This window comes from Bicyclus anynana, chromosome 20, assembly GCF_947172395.1.
Source record: "Bicyclus anynana chromosome 20, ilBicAnyn1.1, whole genome shotgun sequence".
NCBI lineage: Eukaryota > Metazoa > Arthropoda > Insecta > Lepidoptera > Nymphalidae > Bicyclus > Bicyclus anynana.
Window position 1 is genome coordinate 15,038,938 of NC_069102.1, and position 22,295 is coordinate 15,061,232.

At 43.8% G+C, this 22,295-nt stretch overlaps 1 protein-coding gene across 3 annotated transcripts; it reads left to right on the forward strand.

Moving 5' to 3' along the window:
• The first annotated feature begins 1,852 nt into the window (after positions 1 to 1,852).
• LOC112046114 (zwei Ig domain protein zig-8-like) lies at positions 1,853 to 13,963 on the forward strand. 3 transcript variants are annotated; one of them, XM_052887786.1, is made up of 7 exons: positions 1,853 to 2,193; positions 8,494 to 8,940; positions 9,011 to 9,088; positions 9,155 to 9,238; positions 10,449 to 10,583; positions 10,851 to 11,714; positions 11,867 to 13,963. In XM_052887786.1, the coding sequence occupies exons 2-6, from the start codon at positions 8,635 to 8,637 to the stop codon at positions 11,196 to 11,198; spliced, it is 951 nt and encodes a 316-aa protein (XP_052743746.1). In that variant the 5' UTR covers positions 1,853 to 2,193; positions 8,494 to 8,634; the 3' UTR covers positions 11,199 to 11,714; positions 11,867 to 13,963. The 3 variants fall into 3 exon arrangements, with proteins under 3 accessions (XP_052743746.1, XP_052743744.1, XP_052743745.1); XM_052887784.1 differs by having other exon boundaries at positions 9,011 to 9,238; XM_052887785.1 differs by having other exon boundaries at positions 1,853 to 2,125; positions 8,544 to 8,940; positions 9,011 to 9,238.
• The last annotated feature ends 8,332 nt before the right edge of the window (positions 13,964 to 22,295 follow it).

Below are 22,295 nucleotides of genomic sequence, written 5' to 3' on the forward strand. Positions count from 1 at the left end.
CAGTTACGTTCAGTTACAATGTGTATTGTAATTTGTCTTGATAGAAATTATATTCTACATTTTTATACCTTTTAAAGAACGTAAATATTACACAAAGATTTATTTAATTTCTACAGTTAAATCGTGTTGTAGTGCTACTATCTCCACTCGAAAGTCCTGGCATTATTAGTAGATCTTCGTTTTTACTCGAATACTTAGTAAATGAGTGGACCCTCCGACTCGCACTAGTCCAGTTTTTTTACATCGAAAATTAAAAAAAAAATACTTTTGTCTACGCTCCTACACACCCTACTTGGACAACCCTCTGTCTTTTTAAACATAAAAGTCCAGACAAAAGCCAGCTTACAGCGACGCGATAGTGAACCACTCACTCGACCTAAAAGTTTGCAAGTACCCGCACTTACCTGTGCTGTGCCGCTGCACGCCGCGCGTGACGTCACACCACAGCGCCCGCCCCCGCGCCGCCCGCCCCGCGCGCCCTGCGCGCCCGCCCGCCTCACTGTTCAGCTACGACTGTGTAGTCGATAAGGGCGCTTTCATAGTACAGGAGATGAAGCAGATTTTCACCCGAGGACTTACACAATCACTATAAGCAATCTTATTTATTTATTTATTTCAATGTAAATCATTAACATGTGAAATTGTAATAGCTGTTGGTTATCGCCGAGAGATTTAGGCCAACGCCAAGCCCGAAAGCAGAAATAGAAGAGAAGGTGCGACACTCTAAGCGGGCGTCTCCTTTTTTTTTAGGCAGGAAAAAAATCCCTCCGGACTTCTGCCGACAGTCGGCAGGGCATGTCCGACTTGCACGGACTAAAAATAACCTTCCCTGGACTCCATGGTCAGCACGGAACCGCTATGCATTTCTCCGTGCTGATCTTCCTGTTGTTTTCTTTCACTCTCTCTCTTTTGTTCCGTCTCCTTTTCCTCACTTCTTTTCATTGTGGTTCGGAGCATATGGGCGTACTTCTGCCACTGCTCCTCGCTTGACAGCATACGTGAGATGAGGTTACTTGCGTTTACCCCCTCATTAGTACCTTCAGCGGCTGCTCTTACATCTGTGGTACCTGGGCATTCAAACAGTGCATGCCTCGACTCTAAGCGGGCGTATCCTGTGAGACTGAAAAATTGGCCTGGAGCGCCGATTGGGAAAGGTGTTTTAGTCTGAATGAAAAAGTCCTGACGCCCCTGTGGCCGTGGATAAAAGCCACCTTTCGGATGACTTTGAAAATAGGCGACCTTCGGGCGTCAAAATCTACAATCGGCGTTGGGATCGGTGGTACACTTTGTGCTGTTAGAGGTGAGTGGCGGCTCTCTCAAAATAGTTTTTCAGGGGCTGCTCCATGCAGCAACTTGAAACACATAATTTTCTCTGCATTATAAATTACAAATTTAAAAGGACTGTAAACCAGCCTTTGCGGTCCAGCGGTTAGCTTACATGGTTTCGGTTCACGAGATTCTGGGTTCGAATCCTGGGTCGGGTTTTAAGAGATAAGTACTGAGTTTTTCTTTCTTCTTGGAAATTTTCAGTTAAATTTCTCAGCTTGGAGTTGGGAAGATGCTTGCGTTACTCCCCCGTGCCTCGGAGAGCACGGCGAGCCGTCGGTCCCGGGCACTATCATTAACATCTAATAGTGGTCGTTAAAGAAAACTTGTCACCCTAAGCCCATCAACCCGCAATGGAACAGCATGGTGTGTTCCATATAAGCTGAGGGACGCCTGGCCCTGTACCCTGTAGTGAGCCGTTACAACAGGCGATACAATAACACTCGATGTTTGTAGTTGGGCTCTCGCGCTACAGCCTCAGTAGGCGGCCGGCGCGCTCGTGCGTCGTCGTGCGTGGTCGCGGCGGGCAGTCGCGTCGCGTCCGCCGAGCTGAGTGCACGCCGCATCGTGCCGCTCTGCACGCCGCGCGCGAGTCGCCGACGACTGCCATGTGAGACTCGCGATACGCGGATGCGGTACGCTCTATGGTCGTTTCGGGTTAAATTTACTCGAGTGCTTGCGAGTACAGTGAAGTGAGCTTGTGATCAAATTGCAGCAACGATGAGTGACTAACTTGGATGTACTTTTCCCTTCGCCGCGGAGAACGCGTCGAGGCCTCACGATCATCATATCGTCTGATGTTTGTTTAAAACACGGAGTTTATCATATAAAGTTTCTACTCAGCAGGCAGCGTGGACGGTCTGAGTTGTATGTCATTCGGTCGATCTGCGGTTCTATCATAATCAACGACGCTGTGTGTATACCTTGCCAGTTAGAGCACCCGCTCACTTACAATTCTTAGTTGATCGACTATCGAACAACTAAATTGCAAACGTTTACAATTTAGTTGAACAACTTTTTACTTTGTACATAATCGAAAGAGAATCAGGATTCTGATGCGATTTGTGTCTAAGAATTGTAAGTGCTCTATAACTACATGATATAGTTACATCCATTAAACAACACGCAATTATTGACCTCATACTGATAATGATCTCCAGCCTAGCTTAGCGACAGAAACCTCCAAATTCCATTTCACTTATTTGTAAATAAAATATAAATATACAATATAGGACTAGCCTAGCCGCGCTAGCGGATCTGTTCAACACTCCATTTCTCTGACCTCGGCCCATTTCCCAATGACACTTAATACAAATAAACTGCAAGGGCTCGAGCCCAAACAAAACACTCCATCATCAGCTCGAGTGACTTGAGGTCGCTAGTCTGTGGGTGACGACGGGTCAGGGTTTCAATAGAGCTGCGGTAAAACTGATTTTTAACCGACTTCAAAAAGGAGGAGGCTCTCAATTCGGTCGGTATTTTTTTTTTTTTTTTTCATATATAGGTACTTAACATCCAGTAAACTGTATCAACGGACTGCCGTTTGTCCAGTGACTTTTGATCAGCAGGTCCACGGTAAAAAAAATTACTCGGCATGTAAAAGCTTAAAAAAACCTGTTAGGGCATTATGCACAATGCTACCCAACACGCGTGGATCGAGCTCTAGAAAACGCAACACTCTGGCTCTGGCTATGGAGTCTGTAGTAATGTACGCGGCGCCAGTATGGGTTTCAGCCATGGACAAAGAGATCTATAAAATAACGGTAACGAGCGCACAGAGAACCTTGGCTTCAAGAATGTGCTGCGCATATAGAACTACATCCATTGCCGCAGCTCTCGTGCTGGCAAGTCTCATCCCGGCCCATCTTCTGGCACAAGAAAGATTTTAGTACTTATTAGCTAAAAATGCCTGGAGAAAGAAGTTCGGTCAGAGAGAGGACTCTGGAGGCATAGCAACAGGAATGGAAACAATCTGAGAAAGGACGCTGGACTGGAAAGACTGATTAAAGATATATAACCTGGATAGACAGGATACATGGCACGTTTCGGATGACTCGGTGTTTCTTGGAGCACGGTGTTTTTATGGAAGGGAAGGAACTGCGTCAAATGTATTGATTGCATACACCCCAACGACGATGCCGAACACACCATGTTTTAATGTCCCCGGCTTAAAACCGAAAGAGAGGAAGTGGCAAAAGAGGTAGGACAGGAAATCACAGAGGAAAATCTAATAAATATTATGTTAGAAACGAATGAGAAATGGGACATAATCAAGAATTTTTCAAAAAATTCAATGAAAACAAAGGAAAAGGATGAAGGGTACTCGGAAAGTGAAAGAGGCTGTGACGCTGGTGGTAGGCTAAATAGCAGGTACACCGGCGTTTTTGGAGGTAGAAGGGGTTTTAGGCAGGAGTTCAGTACTGACCAAACGGATGTCCATGAGGATTTTTTGCCTAAAAAAAAAGGTCTACGGTTTGAGCTCCGGGTTGATAAACTACTTCGAAGGCACTGAGCTGTTTTTTCTTTCAAGAAATTGTCAGTCTAGAGTTGGGAACCTCGTGTTGAGCCTTCAGTCCTAGTCATCATCATTAACAATTGATTAAACATGACCCGCCACCCTAACCTTGCCAGCCCGTGCCACAGCGCCACCACGGTTACAGTCTCGGCTCCTTCACCTACAAGGCGGGAGGCCTGACCCACTGGCGGGCCATTAAAATGGGCCTATTAAATTAATACCGGGCCTGAATAGTAAACTCAAACTGCGTAGGTATTAAATGTAAAACTCTATTAAGAGAGAGAAACCTAATGCGCGATGAGATGAGAACAATGATAACACAGATAATGACGACGAACCACTGTACACAATGTCTGTACCGAATGACGCCGACGTCAACAGAATATCTTCAATACAAATTTGGAGCTCGTAGTGCCGGGGCCGGAATGTTGCCGGGGGCGGGGGCGGGGGCGGGCGCGGGGTGTAGGAATGCCATGACAAGGGTCGGGTTTGGATGTACAGACCTGAGGCCGGAGTGGCGCAAGGTCGCGTGACTGTCGATGTTCTGAGTGATAGCTGCAGCAGATTACAGTAACAGTTACTGTAATACATTGGAGCACAATAGCTATTTTAAAAGTAAGTTATCAAAGACAATCCAGGTTATGTTATGATTCGTCTTTAGATGTGTTTGGCCTTCAATGTACTCGTAGTCGTACAGTCAAGACAGTGTGGGCAGCAAACGGTTGAGTTGTTGTTGTTGTTGGCACGCGCTGGTGGTTACACTGAAGGGCGGTGTACATACAAGTCACAACACACAAACGGACTTGTTCTTTCATCTTACTCCTACATCTAAAGGCCTTCCTGAATTTCCTGAAATAAGTTAACTAAATAAGCAGATACGATGTGAAACTTAACCACAAAAAAAATAAAAAATCTCACTCTCTATGATATTTAATGAATACAAATGTTGTAAATAAACGCATGCCTTGGACTGTTCCATTATATATTCGTAACTATAGAAAAGCAACATATTATCATTATAACAGAATATAAATTCTTGGGTTAAGACCATTTTATTTGGAAGTCCATGTCCATCGGCTGATAATGAATATGATAAAGTCTTGAGCTCAGTAATTAGATATTATTCATGACCATACAGCTAAAACTTTAGTAGGTAATTAGGTATACGTGACATTCATGTCGTGTTGAGACGAGACAACTTTTAGAGGGCAAAGTTACAGACGCACCGACGTCTGGCAAATGGCTCGGGAGGAAAACCCACCACCATGCTTAATGGGACAAATTATTATTTCGCGTCGTCTTGTCATTTTAAAAACCTGAAAGTATGAAAAAAGTTTGAAGCTTTGAGTGGTAGCAAACTTTTAGCTTTTATAGAATCAGGAAGGTGAGACCATCTCAGGCTCTCCATTAGGTTCGAGCAGTACCTACGAGTACAACTGACTACATGTATGAGGAAGTCAGTGTAATGCTGATTTGAATATTGTAGAGTATTTGTTGCGACGTGTTGACGCGTGTACGATTAGACTTCATTATATGCCACGGGAACGACCGGAAAGTTTTGATTTTAATTTATAATAATGATTTAATAATTATTTTAATCATATTCATTCATTATTCATTCATCATTCATCATATTCATTTTTTATTCATTCCAATCATAACTTTTTTTTTTAAAGAATATTTGCCATATCTATACTAATATTATAAAGCTGAAGAGTTTGTTTGTTTGTTTGTTTGATTGAACGCGCTAATCTCAGAAACTAATGGTCCGATTTGAAAAATTCTTTCAGTGTTAGATAGCCCATTTATCGAGGAAGGCTATAGGCTATATATTATCCCTGTACTCTTGAGGGAACGAGAACCACGCGGGTGAAACCGCGCGGCGTCAGCTAGTCTTATATAATATGACTAATATTCCCATTCCATCCAACTAGTCGGGAAAGAGTGTAGGAGTGGGCACGACAATAGACCAACAAACTTATAATAATTTTAAATTTTACAATATTTTTTGTTTTAATTAAAAGTTACACAATTATTGCGTTAAACTATAAGTGTGTATTAGTGCTGAGGGATGCTTTGACCTGCTATAGGTTAGCCTGTGTCGTATTAGGTGTTTATTTACTTCAAGAAAAACAGAAATGCGATTTAATAATAACTTATTTACTTATCTATAGAACAAAAAATATGCTTCTAAATAATAAATACCCATTTTAAATCCGATAAGTTTAAAAATAACACTATTTATAAAAAGCAGCCCTCCCGTTGCGGGGCATTTTGAGTGCCCAAGCAACCGGTGGTCAGGGCTCCAGAGTGAGGAACCTCCTCTCAACACGCGCCGTCTCAAGAATGAAGGCATTGTCTGGTACCGACGAGTATGTGATGACTGATGTAGCCCTTTGTGCTATAATATAACACACACTTGATAGATACACCTCCCGTGCTCCATTAGTTAATTATAGACACACACTGCCGTCGTAATTAGCTGACGTAAGATATTGTAATTAAGGGCTTTAAAATGACTCGCGTGCCGTTACTTGTTTAGGTATACGAACAGTATTTGCCTCGTCTCGGGTAACATTAAGTGCAAGTTTGAAGGTCTTTAAATATACGGTACGAAAGCGTAATAAGAAATATACAGCTCGTGCGGATTAACTTGACACCTGGCTCGTACGATGTTTGTATTGTGTTTGTATGGTTGTTTGGTAGCCAGGCGTCAAGTTAATGCGCACAAGTTTTATATACCCTCATCTCTTATTTTTTAGTGATAAGAAATTAATGAGAGATAATGTTTACCTTAACTCATTGCACATAGGTTGCCTAGTTTAATTGCGGCCAAACAATAAAAAATTACTAAATTTTTAGCTGAAATTTTTTGATCAAAATGTCTCATCTGTTTTAAAAAATAGATCACTAGTTAAAAGAAATGAAAACGAATAGGTTGCCTGCTCTCAAGTTTGCGCAACTGTGGGGTTGTCAGGTATAAACAGGTGTTAGTTAGTAAATGTTGTCTATACATCCTCATCTGTTATTCAGTCGTATAATATGCTAATAAAGCTTATTTTATTCTTAATTTAACTGAATTAGGTTGCCTTATTTTCTATATATATTGTTGTCAATCTTATTTAGGGTTGCTTAAATTTTGTATTAGTCCAGAACTGGACTACATACTACGTATATTTTGAATGCAAATTAACTCTCCCCACTTCATATCCAAAATTCAGATTTCTCGGTTAAATTCCAAATATATTTTCCATATAAAATCTAGGAAACTATTTTTTACGTTAAATTCAGCTTAAAATAAGCTTTCACTAAACACAGTAAACAACCATACTAATATTATAAACGTGAAAGTTTGTATGTTTCGATGTTTGTCACTTTTTAACGCCGCAATTACTGAACCGATTTGGTTGACATTTCGAATGGAAATAGATTTTACCCTGGATTGACACATAGGCTACTTTGTCCAGAAAAAATCTAGTTTCCCGAGATTTGCAAAAAAAATTGAACTAAGCAACCTAAATGTGAAAATTTTCTATCACTTAATTCGTATCACAAATGAGATGAGATGAGGTGCAGAGATGAACTTTTTACGCAGCGAAATGCTTGCTGATACGACGTCGTATTGAGGTGACCTTAAAATACGAAAGGAAGCAATCCTGTGTGCCAACCGGTGATGTTTCTGATACTGGAGCTTTCTGATACTGCTTGCTCGTTCAACCGGTGACTAGCGTACGCGGAGATGTTACTGTATCTCGTTCAACCGGTGACTAGCGTACGCGGAGATGTTACTGTATCTCGTTCAACCGGTGACTAGCGTACGCGGAGATGTTACTGTATCTCGTTCAACCGGTGACTAGCGTACGCGGAGATGTTACTGTATCTCGTTCAACCGGTGATTAGCGTACGCGGAGATGTTACTGTATCTCGTTCAACCGGTGACTAGCGTACGCGGAGATGTTACTGTATCTCGTTCAACCGGTGACTAGCGTACGCGGAGATGTTACTGTATCTCGTTCAACCGGTGACTAGCGTACGCGGAGATGTTACTGTATCTCGTTCAACCGGTGACTAGCGTACGCGGAGATGTTACTGTATCTCGTTCAACCGGTGACTAGCGTACGCGGAGATGTTACTGTATCCTGCGTGCTCCTCATAGATGACCTGTTGTTGACCTTGGTCAATTAGCGTAGAGTAGAGCAACTACTATTCGGTGATCAGTTCTGGAATAACATCGCTATGAGTATGAGTACATCTGCTAATCATACATACATGGTAAAAACAATACTTTTTCTACGACCATAGTGCATGGCAAGGCATGGCCCCCTTGATTTTTGAATCGGCGTGGTCTTCAAGATTTGTCTCTTTTTAGCCATGACATGGAACTATTTAAAAATAAAATAAAAACACTGTAGTACGGTTTACTCGGGTGAACATTACCAAACGACCCGAAGGAATGAATTTGAGGTTCTGTATTGATTACATTGCGAAATAGGAGTATAACAACTTATTCAAATTAATCAGAGCTCATTCATAAAAGTACCTTTATGAACTTTTAATGTCAAATGTATTTCACACTTTTTCGTACGAACACTTCAATCTGAACAACTTATATATGGATATTTAATGATCTTCAATATTATAATGCAACTCAGACCCACCACGCTCCAGTGATACGGTGCTGATGTATTCACTTCTCACATAGCGAATATGCGTAAAGTTCATAAGCGGCAAGCGATGTGTGCCGTCGGGCAGTGCGGCTGAGCGGGTGGCGGCGGCGGCGGCGGCGGCGGCGCATGGCGGCCGCGCTCGCGCTCGCGCTGCTGCTGGCGGCGCGCGCCGCGCCCGCCGCGCCGGACGGGCCGGGCGAGGCGGGCGAGGCGGAGCGCGCGCCCACGGAGCTGAGCCAGGCCGAGCTGGAGGCGGCGGCGCAGGCGGAGGCGGAGGCGGCGGGCGTGCCGGCGTGGCGCGAGCTGTGGTACTCGTCACTGGAGGCGCTGCGCCGCGAGCCCACCATCAACAACACGCAGGAGGACGTGCTGGTGCAGCTCGGCGCCGTGGCCTTCCTGCACTGCCCCGTGCGCAACCTCGGCGAGCGCGGCGTGCGTAGCGTCTGTCGTGTGAGACTGTCGTGCGACAGCTGCACACTTGTGTACACTTGTGATGTTGCAGGTGTCGTGGGTGCGCAGGCGCGACTGGCACATCATCAGCTCGGGCGTGTTCCTGTACACCAACGACGAGCGGTTCCAGGTACTGGCGCAGCTGATGTGCGAGCTGAACCCTCAACTAGATGATAATGTCCTCCTTCACTTGCAGGTGCTCCACAGCGAGGGCTCCGACGACTGGATTTTACAAATTAAGTATGTGCAGAAACGAGACAACGGCACTTACGAATGTCAGGTACTTGTCATGATATATTATTGTTCACACATTTATTCCCCGAGCAGCGAGTGGAGGCACATAATAAAAACGAATGATATTATTCTCAGTACGAGGAAATGAATAGAACAGGCCCCTAAAGGGCCGCCTTCACCACCCGCTGAGAAGGGTCTCATAGTTTATTTACAAGTTTTGTCTTTATCGTTGATATAAAGTATGAAATAAAGTAAGAAAGGGACAAAATATATTACAATTATACTTTAAGCAGCGAATATTGATGTTTACAAAGCTTATTATAAAAACCTTAAAATAAGCAGTTCGACGCCCTGCACAAGTCTGACACAAGGAAGAGTTTTGATTCCCTTGAGAGTGTCGAAATATTACGCGTTATTTAGCTAAATAAGCGGCCATGTATTTTAAATGAGAGACGTGATACCCCAGTGAATATGACCTCTGCCTTCGATTCGAAGGGTTGTCATTAGAGTTAAAATACACACAACTTCTTCTAAGAACTTCTAACTTCTACAAAGTCTTCATGAACACAAATTGATAAGTTCCATTGACTGACCCTTGTCTTCATCGTCAAACTCCGAATGACAAGGTAGCTACTATAAATCGTGAAGGAGTTTCATTAACATGTATTTCATCTTCGTCACCAGATCCCTAATAAAAGTCACACCTCATCTAGGTGGAAAATTCTCATCAATAAAAAATAACCAAGCCCATTCACAAAGTAAAACGTTGTAGAGTTCCATTAACTGACCCTTGTCTTCATCATGAAACTCCGAATGACAGTCGTAACCCATCTAACTTTGAAGTTCTCATGAATATAAATTGATTTAGCTGGATCACAAGCTACAGCTACTGTAAACCGTTGACAAATTCCATTAACTGTCCTTCATCTTCATCACCAGACCCCTAGTGATAATCACGAACCCATCTAGGTGGAAAATCCTCATCAATACAAATTAATCTAACCCAAACACAAGGTAACTGCTGTAAATAGTTGAAGAGTTCTCTCGTCTGTGTTTAGACTCCATCATCAGATCGACTATCATTAAGTTATTAAGTTCTTAATGAAAAAACTAACAAACGCTATTGTTGCCTTTACGATTTTTGAAAGTTCCGCTCGAGATCCCATCATTAGATTCTGACATGATAACAATGGGACCACCAAAAGTTATTATTTTCCGGTTAGTCTTGTCTGTTGACGCGCTTGTGTGTGCGGCAGGTGTCGACGGGCTCGGGCACGCTGTCGCGGCTGGTGCACCTGCACATCGTGGTGCCCGAGGCCTTCATCCTCGGCGCCGACGAGTACCACGTGGACGCGGGCTCCACCATCAACCTCGTCTGCATCATTGAGAAGGTACTCCAACTTTCCAACATCAACGTCGCATAGTAATAGACAACGTGCTAAACTGAAGTACAGCCACGCTTACTTCTGCCACCAAGAATTATCTGAAGGTTGTGGTACCTGGAAAAAGTACAGGCACATGAAGGATACCTCGAATTACGAGCGCAACTTGCATGTACTGCGAGATATTGGTTTATTAAAAAGATGATGGTTCCACTGAATTTCTCCTGCCATATGTTTGTTCCGTCTACGTTCCACTGAGCGCTGTGTTGTCGGCAGAGCCCCGTGCCGCCGCAGTACGTGTTCTGGTACCACAACGCGCGCATGATCAACTACGACGCGGCGCGCGGCGTGTCGGTGGCCACGGCGCCCGGCGCGCGCACGCAGAGCGCGCTGCACATCCGCGGCGCCGCGCCGGCGCACTCCGGCAACTACTCGTGCCGCGCCGCCAACACCGAGCCCGCGCACATCTACGTCTACGTGTCCGAGGGCAGTGAGTGTCGCACCCACACTGTACACACGCGCGCACATCCGCGGCGCCGCGCCGGCGCACTCCGGCAACTACTCGTGCCGCGCCGCCAACACCGAGCCCGCGCACATCTACGTCTACGTGTCCGAGGGCAGTGAGTGTCGCACCCACACTGTACACACGCGCGCACATCCGCGGCGCCGCGCCGGCGCACTCCGGCAACTACTCGTGCCGCGCCGCCAACACCGAGCCCGCGCACATCTACGTCTACGTGTCCGAGGGCAGTGAGTGTCGCACCCACACTGTACACACGCGCGCACATCCGCGGCGCCGCGCCGGCGCACTCCGGCAACTACTCGTGCCGCGCCGCCAACACCGAGCCCGCGCACATCTACGTCTACGTGTCCGAGGGCAGTGAGTGTCGCACCCACACTGTACACACGCGCGCACATCCGCGGCGCCGCGCCGGCGCACTCCGGCAACTACTCGTGCCGCGCCGCCAACACCGAGCCCGCGCACATCTACGTCTACGTGTCCGAGGGCAGTGAGTGTCGCACCCACACTGTACACACGCGCGCACATCCGCGGCGCCGCGCCGGCGCACTCCGGCAACTACTCGTGCCGCGCCGCCAACACCGAGCCCGCGCACATCTACGTCTACGTGTCCGAGGGCAGTGAGTGTCGCACCCACACTGTACACACGCGCGCACATTCGCGGCGCCGCGCCGGCGCACTCCGGCTACTACTCGTGCTGTGGTAATAGTACATAATGTATATTTAGTGCCGGTGCCAGCATCCAAACATCAAAGAATATCTCTGTCGCCAGGTGACAAGATGGCGGCCACGCTGAGCCGCAGCGCGGGCGGCGCGCGGCGCGGCTCGCTGGCGCTGCTCGCGCTGAGCTCGGCCGTGCTGCGCGCGCGCCGGTAGTGCGGGCGACGTGTACAGATACACATACGTATACAGACTTTACCTTTATCAGATAAACTATTCGGTCGCCGGTCGAGCGGCGCGCGCACGGTGACCCGAGATATCTGCACAGAATAAATCGGAAAAGACTTGTAATTCTTATCGCAGCACGGTTATTGTGGCAAAAGTTGTGAGTGTACGTCCAGGAGATGACTTCTATTATGCTATGGGTCTAATGCAGTGCAGTTGCAACCATTACTGGTCACAAGGGTCCGTGCGCGACGTCGTGTCGTGTCGTGACGGCCCGCAGCCGTGCTGAGAGATCATGCTGAGAGCACGTGGAATGTATTCAATGGCGAGACGTCACAGCTCACAAGACGCAGGCTCAGTTCGGAATGTTTCTCTCTGTTACACGATGGACCGCTCTCGCACGGTGTATCCATGAATATACTCGTATTCGTCTCTTAAACGGAATATGATACACGTTGGAGTTGTTTTCTAAGTAGGCTATGTATTTTCATCTTGAAGGTGTTGATGCCATTTGACAGTAATCAGTCTGTACCATGACGCTGAAGCGAGGCGCGGTTCCAGTCGTCTCGGTAATGCGGTTCGACTCACGACACGACACTGATGTCGTAAGCGAATTATATTTATGATCTCGAATTTGTGCAATAATTAATAAATAATTTAGGCATCATTTCCATTGTGAACTTTGATGTAATTAATAATATTAATTCTTAACATAAAGGAAATATTGAATTTATCCTCCTTCGTTCTATTCCGAGTATGTATAATTTTTATAAGTGATAAGTCTAATGAAAAAATAATAATATAAAGAATTAATTGCTCAAAGCAAAACGTACAGAGATTTATTATAATTACTAAATTAATTTGTACAAAAGTTTTATGGATAATATTAAAATATAATATAATAATGGATGAAACGGTAAGGGTGTAAAGATAACTTTTGTTACTGGTGTGTTCGTCTGCACCCCTTCCCCTCCCTCTCCCTCCCTCCTCTCCGCCGCCGCACGCGCACGCACACGCATACACACACACACACACACAACCACACACTCACACACGAATAGGTATCTTGTGGAGATGCGATCTGCCGGAGTGTATGCGGCAGCCAACTTGCACGTGAGGAGTTTCTAGTGTCGTAGCAAAATCACCAAAATCAACTTTTTCAACCTACATAGTTTTTATCTACCACTGCATCTACATGTAGCTTATTATTACAAAGATTTGTACAGACATCCATAAGTAGAAGTTATGCTATTATAGACTCTCCCATGTCCAAAAACTCCGAAATCCAAAATTCAGCTTTTTCAGTTCGTCTACATTTGTAAGCCGAATTGTCCGACCTACCGACTGTAGTAAATGATTTATATTATTCACTTTAAAAATAAAATGTAAGGATGCTATTACTTGTTGTTACTAACTATTTCTACATTTGTGAGCACTCGTCGCAAAAATACTGATCGAATGCTGCTTGTACTTCTGTAGACGAGAGCAGTAGAGCGAGAGACTGTGAGGGTCAGACCGTTGGTACTGTAACTAAGCTGAAAGTTGCTCCCCGCCTCCTCACATACGAGTACATAAGGTAGACTTCGGTCGTGACTTTAGAGCCAGTAAATAGTCCACACATTAAACATTCTATGGGCGCTTAATAATTTGTTTTTAAATAAATACGGTTTATGGTCGAACCTTTGAAGGGCCAACCCTGTACTGCACGTTAGCTCCCAAAACCATAACGATCCAAGCTCCACGTATTCAAGTATTTCAGCGTTTACAAAAATCATTTATGAAAACTCAAAACAGTGTAATGCGGAGCGTGTGTGCGGCGGCCGATCAATGTGTGCGCCCGACTGAGTGCGGTACATAATTTGGTGTAAACTTGGTGACTGTACACTAATCGATACCTTGAGTTTGTCATACAGTTGCGGAACTGACACTAACGTAAGATAACGTATTCATAACTCTCCCTAGCAATAAACTGATGATTCTGTTCCTTTGTTGTTTCATTTACACTCGCCACCTCCGGATACCTCGCTATGATCCTGATGCTATGACGAGTGTGTACTTGCGCATGTAGTGTGGACGTCACGCGCACCATTAGCGTCCGCCGAATGATGACACTCCCCTGATATGCGGGCGAACGGGGGAAGACTGCGCGGGTGTGAAATCGTGCGTGCGGGGAAGTGAGGTGCATCACTCGTGGGTTTTTCATTCTTCGCTACACGCCCCCCGGCCCGCGCAGACGTGCGGGAATGTTACGAACGAAGTTGCCAAGCTATAGAACAATGACAAGTCGATGAGATTACGAGTATACTTCAGCTACTTTTTTAGCTTCAAATGCCGACGTTTGTGTCTAGCGTGTCATACGTGTATAGCCAGCCTTAGCTCGTCGTGTGATCTTTACAAGTATAACATTAACATAATAAAATGATAAATTCAGCGCTACTCGGTACCCAGAGCGGTATTTGTACAGGCCAATAATAACGTTCAGCTAATGAAATCATAATAGTTGTATATAAATCACGGGCATTCATGTACGAGCCGGCGCCTTCCACAGAAGATAATACATATTAATGAGATCACAGAGCGGTAGAGTTCGCCGACCTGCTTGTTATTATTACCATAGTGCTATAACAGACTTCACATTTTACATTTTTAAAGTGAAACTTCTTTAGAAATGTTGAAACAGAAATGCGTCACAACAAATTAAAACAAATTAAAGATTAGAACATTAAAGATAGAAACACAACGCAAAACGATGTCTGAAAGAAAAACTCATAACTTATGTCTCTCGCATCATTGTACAACACGAAGCTCGCACACGCCACACCCGTTACGTCGTGCCAGGCGTGTATTTTATTGTAACTGTATTATAATATCCGGGCAGCCAATATCTAAAATTACAACACCATCGGGATCTGAACTCGCGTCGAAGTCATTTGAGCGTGACTGCGTGCTCCATTCTGCACGGCCGGCGCCGGCCGAACAGCTGAGCGAAGGCCAGGCTCGGCTGCCGTGGGCCGTGTGGGGTCGAATATTAGTTTTGATCGTCGACAGTCGTCGAATACAGTCACAAAGCACTGACACTGACTGGTGTGGAAATTAATCACTCAAAATGTGAAGGAAAAACATCGTGAGGAAACCTGCATACCAGAGAATTTTCTTTGGGCCAGCGCTATTGGCCTAAACCCTATCATTCTGAGAGGAGACTTGAGCTCAGCAGTGAGCCGGAATGTGGGTTGATAATGATGATGATGATAAATGAAAATGACCGAGACGGCTCACCGCACTGCCTGAGGTACGGGGGACAGGGTGTACACAACTGAACACCTGTCTGAAAATACCTATTTAGTGAAAATTCTTTAGAGAAAATGAAAATTTAGAACTTCAAAGTTTTACTCAGGAATCGAACCCAGGAAGCTGCATCAGATAGATGCAGCACTGGGCAGAGACTTTATAGTTAAATGCAGATTTCGACTGTATAGATTAAAGAGAGGTGGATCATCTGCATGCTTTGTTAACTACAGTTTGCAGTCTTCCCTCACTGGCTCTCAGTGACTGCAAAAGTTGAAATCTCGCAGTCGAAGGTATCCGTCCTCGCTCGCTGACGTCAGTGGCAGCCTGAGCTGCACGAGGTACACGGTTGATGTGATCACAGATTAGTAGTTTTCAAGAATGGTAGTTCCTGTGGTGAGCTTGATTGTTGAAAGGCAGTGTCGGCGCCGGGAGATACAAACGAGCCACTTCCTGCGCACGTGACCCCGCCCCCCTTCCGCTCCCCCGCACTCTCCCCACGATCGCTTCATAGCTACTGACCGAGTAGGTGCCTACATAAACATACATTTCTGTATCTCTGGAATTTGTAATTTGTTTCTCTGCGAATACTATACGAGTACCTGCTGAGAGAAGTTTATTGACTAACAAACAAATACATTTATTTCAAGTTACAAGTACCTAGCTAGGCTCAGTGTATAAGAACTTTGAAACGTCAAATTTGTCTGTGGTGATTGTTCTATTGACTGCTTCGAAACACAGATAACACTGAGAAGAGCCGGCAATAACCCACGATGAGATTAACCATGTACGCAGGAAATATTTTAGTGCACAAGTGTGTGCGCAAGCACAGGTGCACTCTCACAGTCCGATGGGCCGGCAGACCGACACGACCGGTGAGAGGTCAGGCGCAGGAGCGACGGCTTTATGTGCGCTCCGAGGAACTGGGGTGAATAAAATATCGAGAGGCACAGTAGTGCGTCAGCCAACAAATTATACCACTTCCTATATTCCGAAAACAATAACCATATTAATCGTATCCCAAAGAGCGTTTAAGTTACGGGTAGATATAGGTAGAGTTTCGGAAAGTAACAATTTTAAACAGCACATCGGAAACAGTATACCAGACGATACATTAGCTTAATCCCTCGGGACCGTCCACGTGTGCCCCCGCCCCCCGCGCCTCGCCCCGCACTCCGCTTAAGAGGATTTTCTTTAAACCTAATGTACGGTGCAGCAAAGAAACGCATAATCCTCGCTCGCCCCGACCTCCCCTACGACAGACGGGTGATTTATTAGCGCGGTATCTGTTACCTGCACTGTACTCGGTACTTTAACAGCTTTTCTAGTAACGAAGATGTTTTTAATTCAAACAATTGGTTTAGCGGGCTGGTAAACACTTGGGCTCCTCAATGGGAGCACATCTGTGTTACCAGTGCTGTGGGCTGGCGTAGAAATATTAAAGTCTAGACTCTAGAGTAAGAAAGAACGGAGGAAAAACGTAATGGCGCCTGCTTTATTCATATATGATATAAAAAATGGAAATATATATGTTATTAACTTGTGTTTTAAACGTGCAAGTTTTGCATGCATTTGTAAGCATGTCGTCGTATCCGTCACTCCAGCAATGTCTATAGAGATGTTAAGTATAATGAGCACATTAAGTACAAGCGCGCGCCCGCGACTTCGTCCGCGTCAAACTCTATGTAAACTTTCAAACGCTATTTCGCACTCTTCTATTTTTTTCCCATATTTTATACAGGCTCACTGGAAACGTATAGCGATCTTTTTAAGGGATGATAGTAGGAATTAGCTATCAAAAAAAGGCTCGTCTCTTTTTTTAAGATATGTGCGTCTATTTCAAAGTGGATTGTAAAATAAAACTTGTGTGCTTGTTTCTGCTGATTTTAGATTGGTAACAACCTATTACATAATAAAAATCCAAAAAAAAAATACAAATGATGTACCGTTTTTGAACCATGACTTATAGAGAATCTTTGCATTTAGTCATAGATAAAGAAATATTCAAAAAAAATACTAGCAATATCATTACATAGCAGTTTAAAAACAATTGTGCTTTATTTAGCTATCCAACGAGGTATTAACAAATTCAAATATGATGAAAAATGGCTGAATAATTGCACTTCAACTGAAATTAACTTACTCCCGTAGAAGTCCATTTGTTCAGCTATTTTTAAAACGTAATGTTTTTTTGATTAAAAATAAATTCTGCAATGGATTGAATTGCCGCGTATTTCCTTAATGGGGTGATAGGAGGGTTCATTAAGTATCAAACTGTTATCGGGTAGATCAGGCAAAAATGTACTGATTTCGAAAAAAGAAATGTTACTCCTTCTTATGGAAATGTGGATGCATGCATACTTTCAGCCCTTACTTCACCTCTTTTTTATAAATGGTGCCAAGTTTCATTAGAATTCATTCAGTAGTTTCAGCGTGATGTCCAGATGCAAAAAAACACGGACAGACAGACAGACAAAAAATTAAATGAATTTTTTTGGCTTCACGATTATCGCAGGCAGTATCGATATAATACCCTCCAAAAAAAAAAAAAAAAAATTATCTTCAATGAACACACACAGAATCGGATCTTCTACAATTTTATTATAAGTATAGATTACCACTCCGGAGTAAGTGCATGCAATTGAATGAAAGTATTTATAAAAAGCCTTCACCGACGTCCCCTGTCCCGGCGACACGCACGTCGCTCGCCGCGGAATTAAATTCGCAATCAATTGCAACTAATTTACTTTAAACTTATGGTTGCTACTTTAATTAATCTATATTGGTGTTTTTCAAAGGGTTGCCGTAACCTTATGAAGCCGTACAATTAATACGTCTGTGTACCCACGGACGTTTTAGCTGTTCAGTTTTTTCTAATGGTTTTGATTGTAATTTCGATTAGATTAAATTGTACAGTTACAATTTGAAGGTAACTCGCATTATTTCTCACATAAATCCGAGGACAATATCAAAAATATACGTTTTATACATGGACGGGATGGTTGAGGGTCTAGAATGTAGACTGTAGCTGAACAACTTTATCCCAGACCCTCGAAACCTGCTATCTTCCACAGTCCACACGCTCCATAAGTACCGACTAACTCACAGCCTTCACACCATGTGACATGTATGTCCACTGCAGGCTCTCGGTACTAAATAACAAATGATTTCTGCAACTGAATCCAAATACCTTTTCCATGAGTGCCGTGTATAGGTGCCAATAGTGGCACAGATTAGCTCGCTGCAGTGCGCGCGATAACGAGCTACGAGCTAGTGGCGCCGGCGAGGGGTGACGGGTTCCATTTCCGAGCCGGTCCATTGCGGAAACGATCACTTTCAAATTGGGTCACGTAATGTGACCACTTTGGTTATTGTACTTAGTTAACGATGATTCGATTCCGTGCGAGTAGCATTTGTAACGACTACCTATGACCTATAGGTATAGGTAGTTCGATCATCGTGGCAAGCAAAGCAATGTATTGTGTCTGCGTTTGTTAAGGTTTTATTGAAATTATTTTCAACTGATGGAACCTTAAGGAAGAACCGATCAACTGGACTTTTCTATAGGTTCAAACCCTTCCTTTTTTCCGTTTTGGATATGAAATTAATTTTAATTTATCATAAATTTCTACCAGCGTTTTCCATAATTAAGAACATTACTGAGACTTGAGAGTTAAAAAGTGAAACAGGAAATCATCGTGAAACAGTTGACAAATGGCTGAAGTTAGCGCCGGAGCGTTTTGTTTCTCCATTAGAGCACTTTTTGTGTCGTCATTTGGCAGCCGGCGGCGAGCGACGTCTTCACGACGCGCGACATGCAACTGCTCGTGAACGCGACAACTAGCTGCCCCGTCGACACATTTGCGTTATTTAGACATTTGTGCATCGCTGCTTCAGCGCTAGCTGCTGTTAGCATGTCTGACTATTTATTTGTTATTTAACTGTAAATAATAATATGTAGTATAGTTTACAACATAGTTGTGTCATACCAATCTTACAAGATATGGGGCTAGATGGGATCAACTTGATAAACTTAGTCCGCCTGTTGTGTTGTTGAAGTGACTTCCGTAACCGAGCGCAATATGGCATGCTCTACACGCGTGTAGCGAGCTGCATGCTTCTGTATGCTACGTGTCTCACCTGTGAGACGCTATAAACTTGAGGTGAAAAAAATGTGTTTAGTTTAATAGTGTAGTAATCTTTTTGATGAACCATTAAATTTGATACCCATATGTATCAAATTTAATGGTTCATCAAAAAGATTTCAAAATGGTATATTATGGCCATATTAAAAAAACAACAATTACAAATTTATAAATCGCTATACAATATACGCGAGGCGGTTGACTAGGTTTAAGGCGAGCAGTTTAAGAACTAAGAAGTCGGGTTTCTTTTTTTTTTTAATTATTACTCTCATTTATTTTTGACGGCCTCAGACGTGGCACAGTGATAAGCGCGGTGGAGTTACAAGGCGCAGGTCCTGGGTTCGATCCCTGGGCATTTCATAATTAGTCATTATTATCAGTATTTTTTAACCTGAAGCACAGAATATATATTGATAGTACAGACACGGGACGGTAAGAGTTACGTGTGCATGTTTCAGTAATTTTGGTATAGAAACAGAAGAATTTAATATATTTCTTTTTATGTATTTTGATGTAAATCCCCAAGGATTTTGTTGTTTTATTGAGTTCGACAGATAGATGAACAATTCTTTTACGCGAACAAACAAAATGCAAATGAACACTCGGTCGATCACTACACAGTCATAGAGACAATAGACGCAGAGAGTGTCGAACATTCAGCGAACAAATCCCCGGCGCTGTGAATATTTAGTTAGAAAGTAACATAACACTCGAGCCGTGCCGACACCGAACCGCCGGGTGACATATTGCAGGCACGTAACCTATCTATAGTATAACATTATCGTTGTGTGCAATACACTAATATTAATTTATGTTTCGCGCCGTATTTGAATCGTAACCGAGTCAGCAGTGTCTCAGGTAGGAGTTACTTTGGTATTATTATTATAACATTATCACAATTGAAATCTCCGCTACCTTCCTACTTACATGGTATTACAGATTGGTTTTATCAAATAAAATCTAAATCTAATTCGTCTCGTTTAAACTATATCGAACAGTATGTAATTTAAATTTTATAATTGCGTTTCACCGCGGCGCCTCTCTTAATACAAATATTACGAAGGTAAGTCGGGAAGCGATATCAAGGCAACGCTCGTCGGCGCGGTGTCGGCGCCGTCGGCTCCGTCGGCGCTTTTGTTTCCGCGCGTCGACCCAAATTACACAAAGCCTCCAGTGTAATTAATGAGCAAACAGAAGAAGGGATTTATTAGAGTGGAACACTGAAAACATTTAATTCCGTCCGCGTCGGCGGCGGCTCGTATTTCATTCCGCCGGATACCCCATTACCCGCTGTCCCCGGCCGGCGCGCGCGGCCCGAGGCGGCGCGGGGGCTAATATTATCTCGCATCTTTCTTAATTCATTCCCGAACACGAGGTCCTTTATCAATTGAATACTTTGTTTTACAATCTATATGGATCTTTTGTATTTTTTGCAGTATTTCAAATGACTATCCGATTTGAAGACTTCCTTCACCAATAAAAGCTAAGTTATGCTCCTCCCTGCGCGGCTGAAACCGCGAGCTACTGCTACTTCAAATTAGCTTGCTTTAATTGGCACATTGAAACCACCTGCTGAGCTATCCGCTAACTCTCTAGGTTTCAGACAGTAAACACGCAGATACTCGGTGTACCGATGTCTGCGGTGCCGGCGGTGTTATTCGTTGTCCTTTAAGCAAAAGTCGACCGTAAAAAGCGATAGGCGTAGTGTGCTATTTCTTCAGTGGATTCGTTTACTGTTATGTTACAAATGTTTGCTGTTAAACATAAAAAACAGTTGCCCGCAATATTACTTTAATTTACAATTAATATAATCACACGTTGTTAAATTGTAAACTAACATACAAGAGTCGATGAGGTCGGTCGGGTCTATTAACGATTTTCAATGATTTGTTGTTATTAGCAGGATATTATTAGCTCGCGTGGAGGGCTCGTATCACTGTCATCTGCTCCTCGACACTCGCCGACACTCGCCGACACTTGCTCCAGCTCTCACGACAGGCTCGCTTTTGTCGACACAAAGCGTCGGCGACGTTTTCCAAACACCGCGAGTGGTGTTGAGAGTCTTCGGGTCGAGGGCGCTCGCTGACTTATAACAGCGATATTTCCTAAGTGACCCATTTAGAGAACAATACTCGGGCGGCGGCGGCGGCGGCGGCGGGGGCGGCGGGGGCGGCGGGGGAAGTGGCTCTGAATCGTTGTTAAGTAAATAAAACGCTTTTGTGGCGTTTTCTTTATCGCGGCGGCTCGCTTTGACAATTGCTTTGGAGTAAGTTCAAACAGAGGCTAAACTCCCTCGCATCCAATCGCGGGGCGCTTTGTTCGCGTCGTGTTTAGGAAGAGAAATATTTTTGTTGGAGACAGAGAAGGCTCTCGCCTCCTGTTTGTATCTTTATACTTTATTGTTTCCTTGAGTGTGATTTGTCCGACTCACTTTCGTGAGCTTGTTTTTGTATCGAACCGCTCCGGGAAAACTCGCAGCTGTAGTTGTTACTGTAAATATTCTAACACGATTTCATCATCGCGTATGAGCATCACAATGCTACATTATTTGTTTGCAGTTTTTCCAGTTATGGTGTAAAACATTTAAGTATAAATAATAAAGTAAGTACTTTAATAATCAAATTCTGTTTACAATAGAAACGTATATTTTTATATATTTTTCTATTGTAAATAAATTATAATTCTATTGTAAATAATCTAATCCGCAATCATGACAATCCAATTTCATCTTGTAGAATGCTGATATCCAAGATGCAATTTATTTAATCGCTTCCTATATTATTGATATAAAAGTGATTTTACCGAAATTCATAGTCTAAGTGAAACATGCAAATGAAGAGTGAAATCAGTAGTACAAGTATTATCTTGATTTTCCGTTCAATTTAA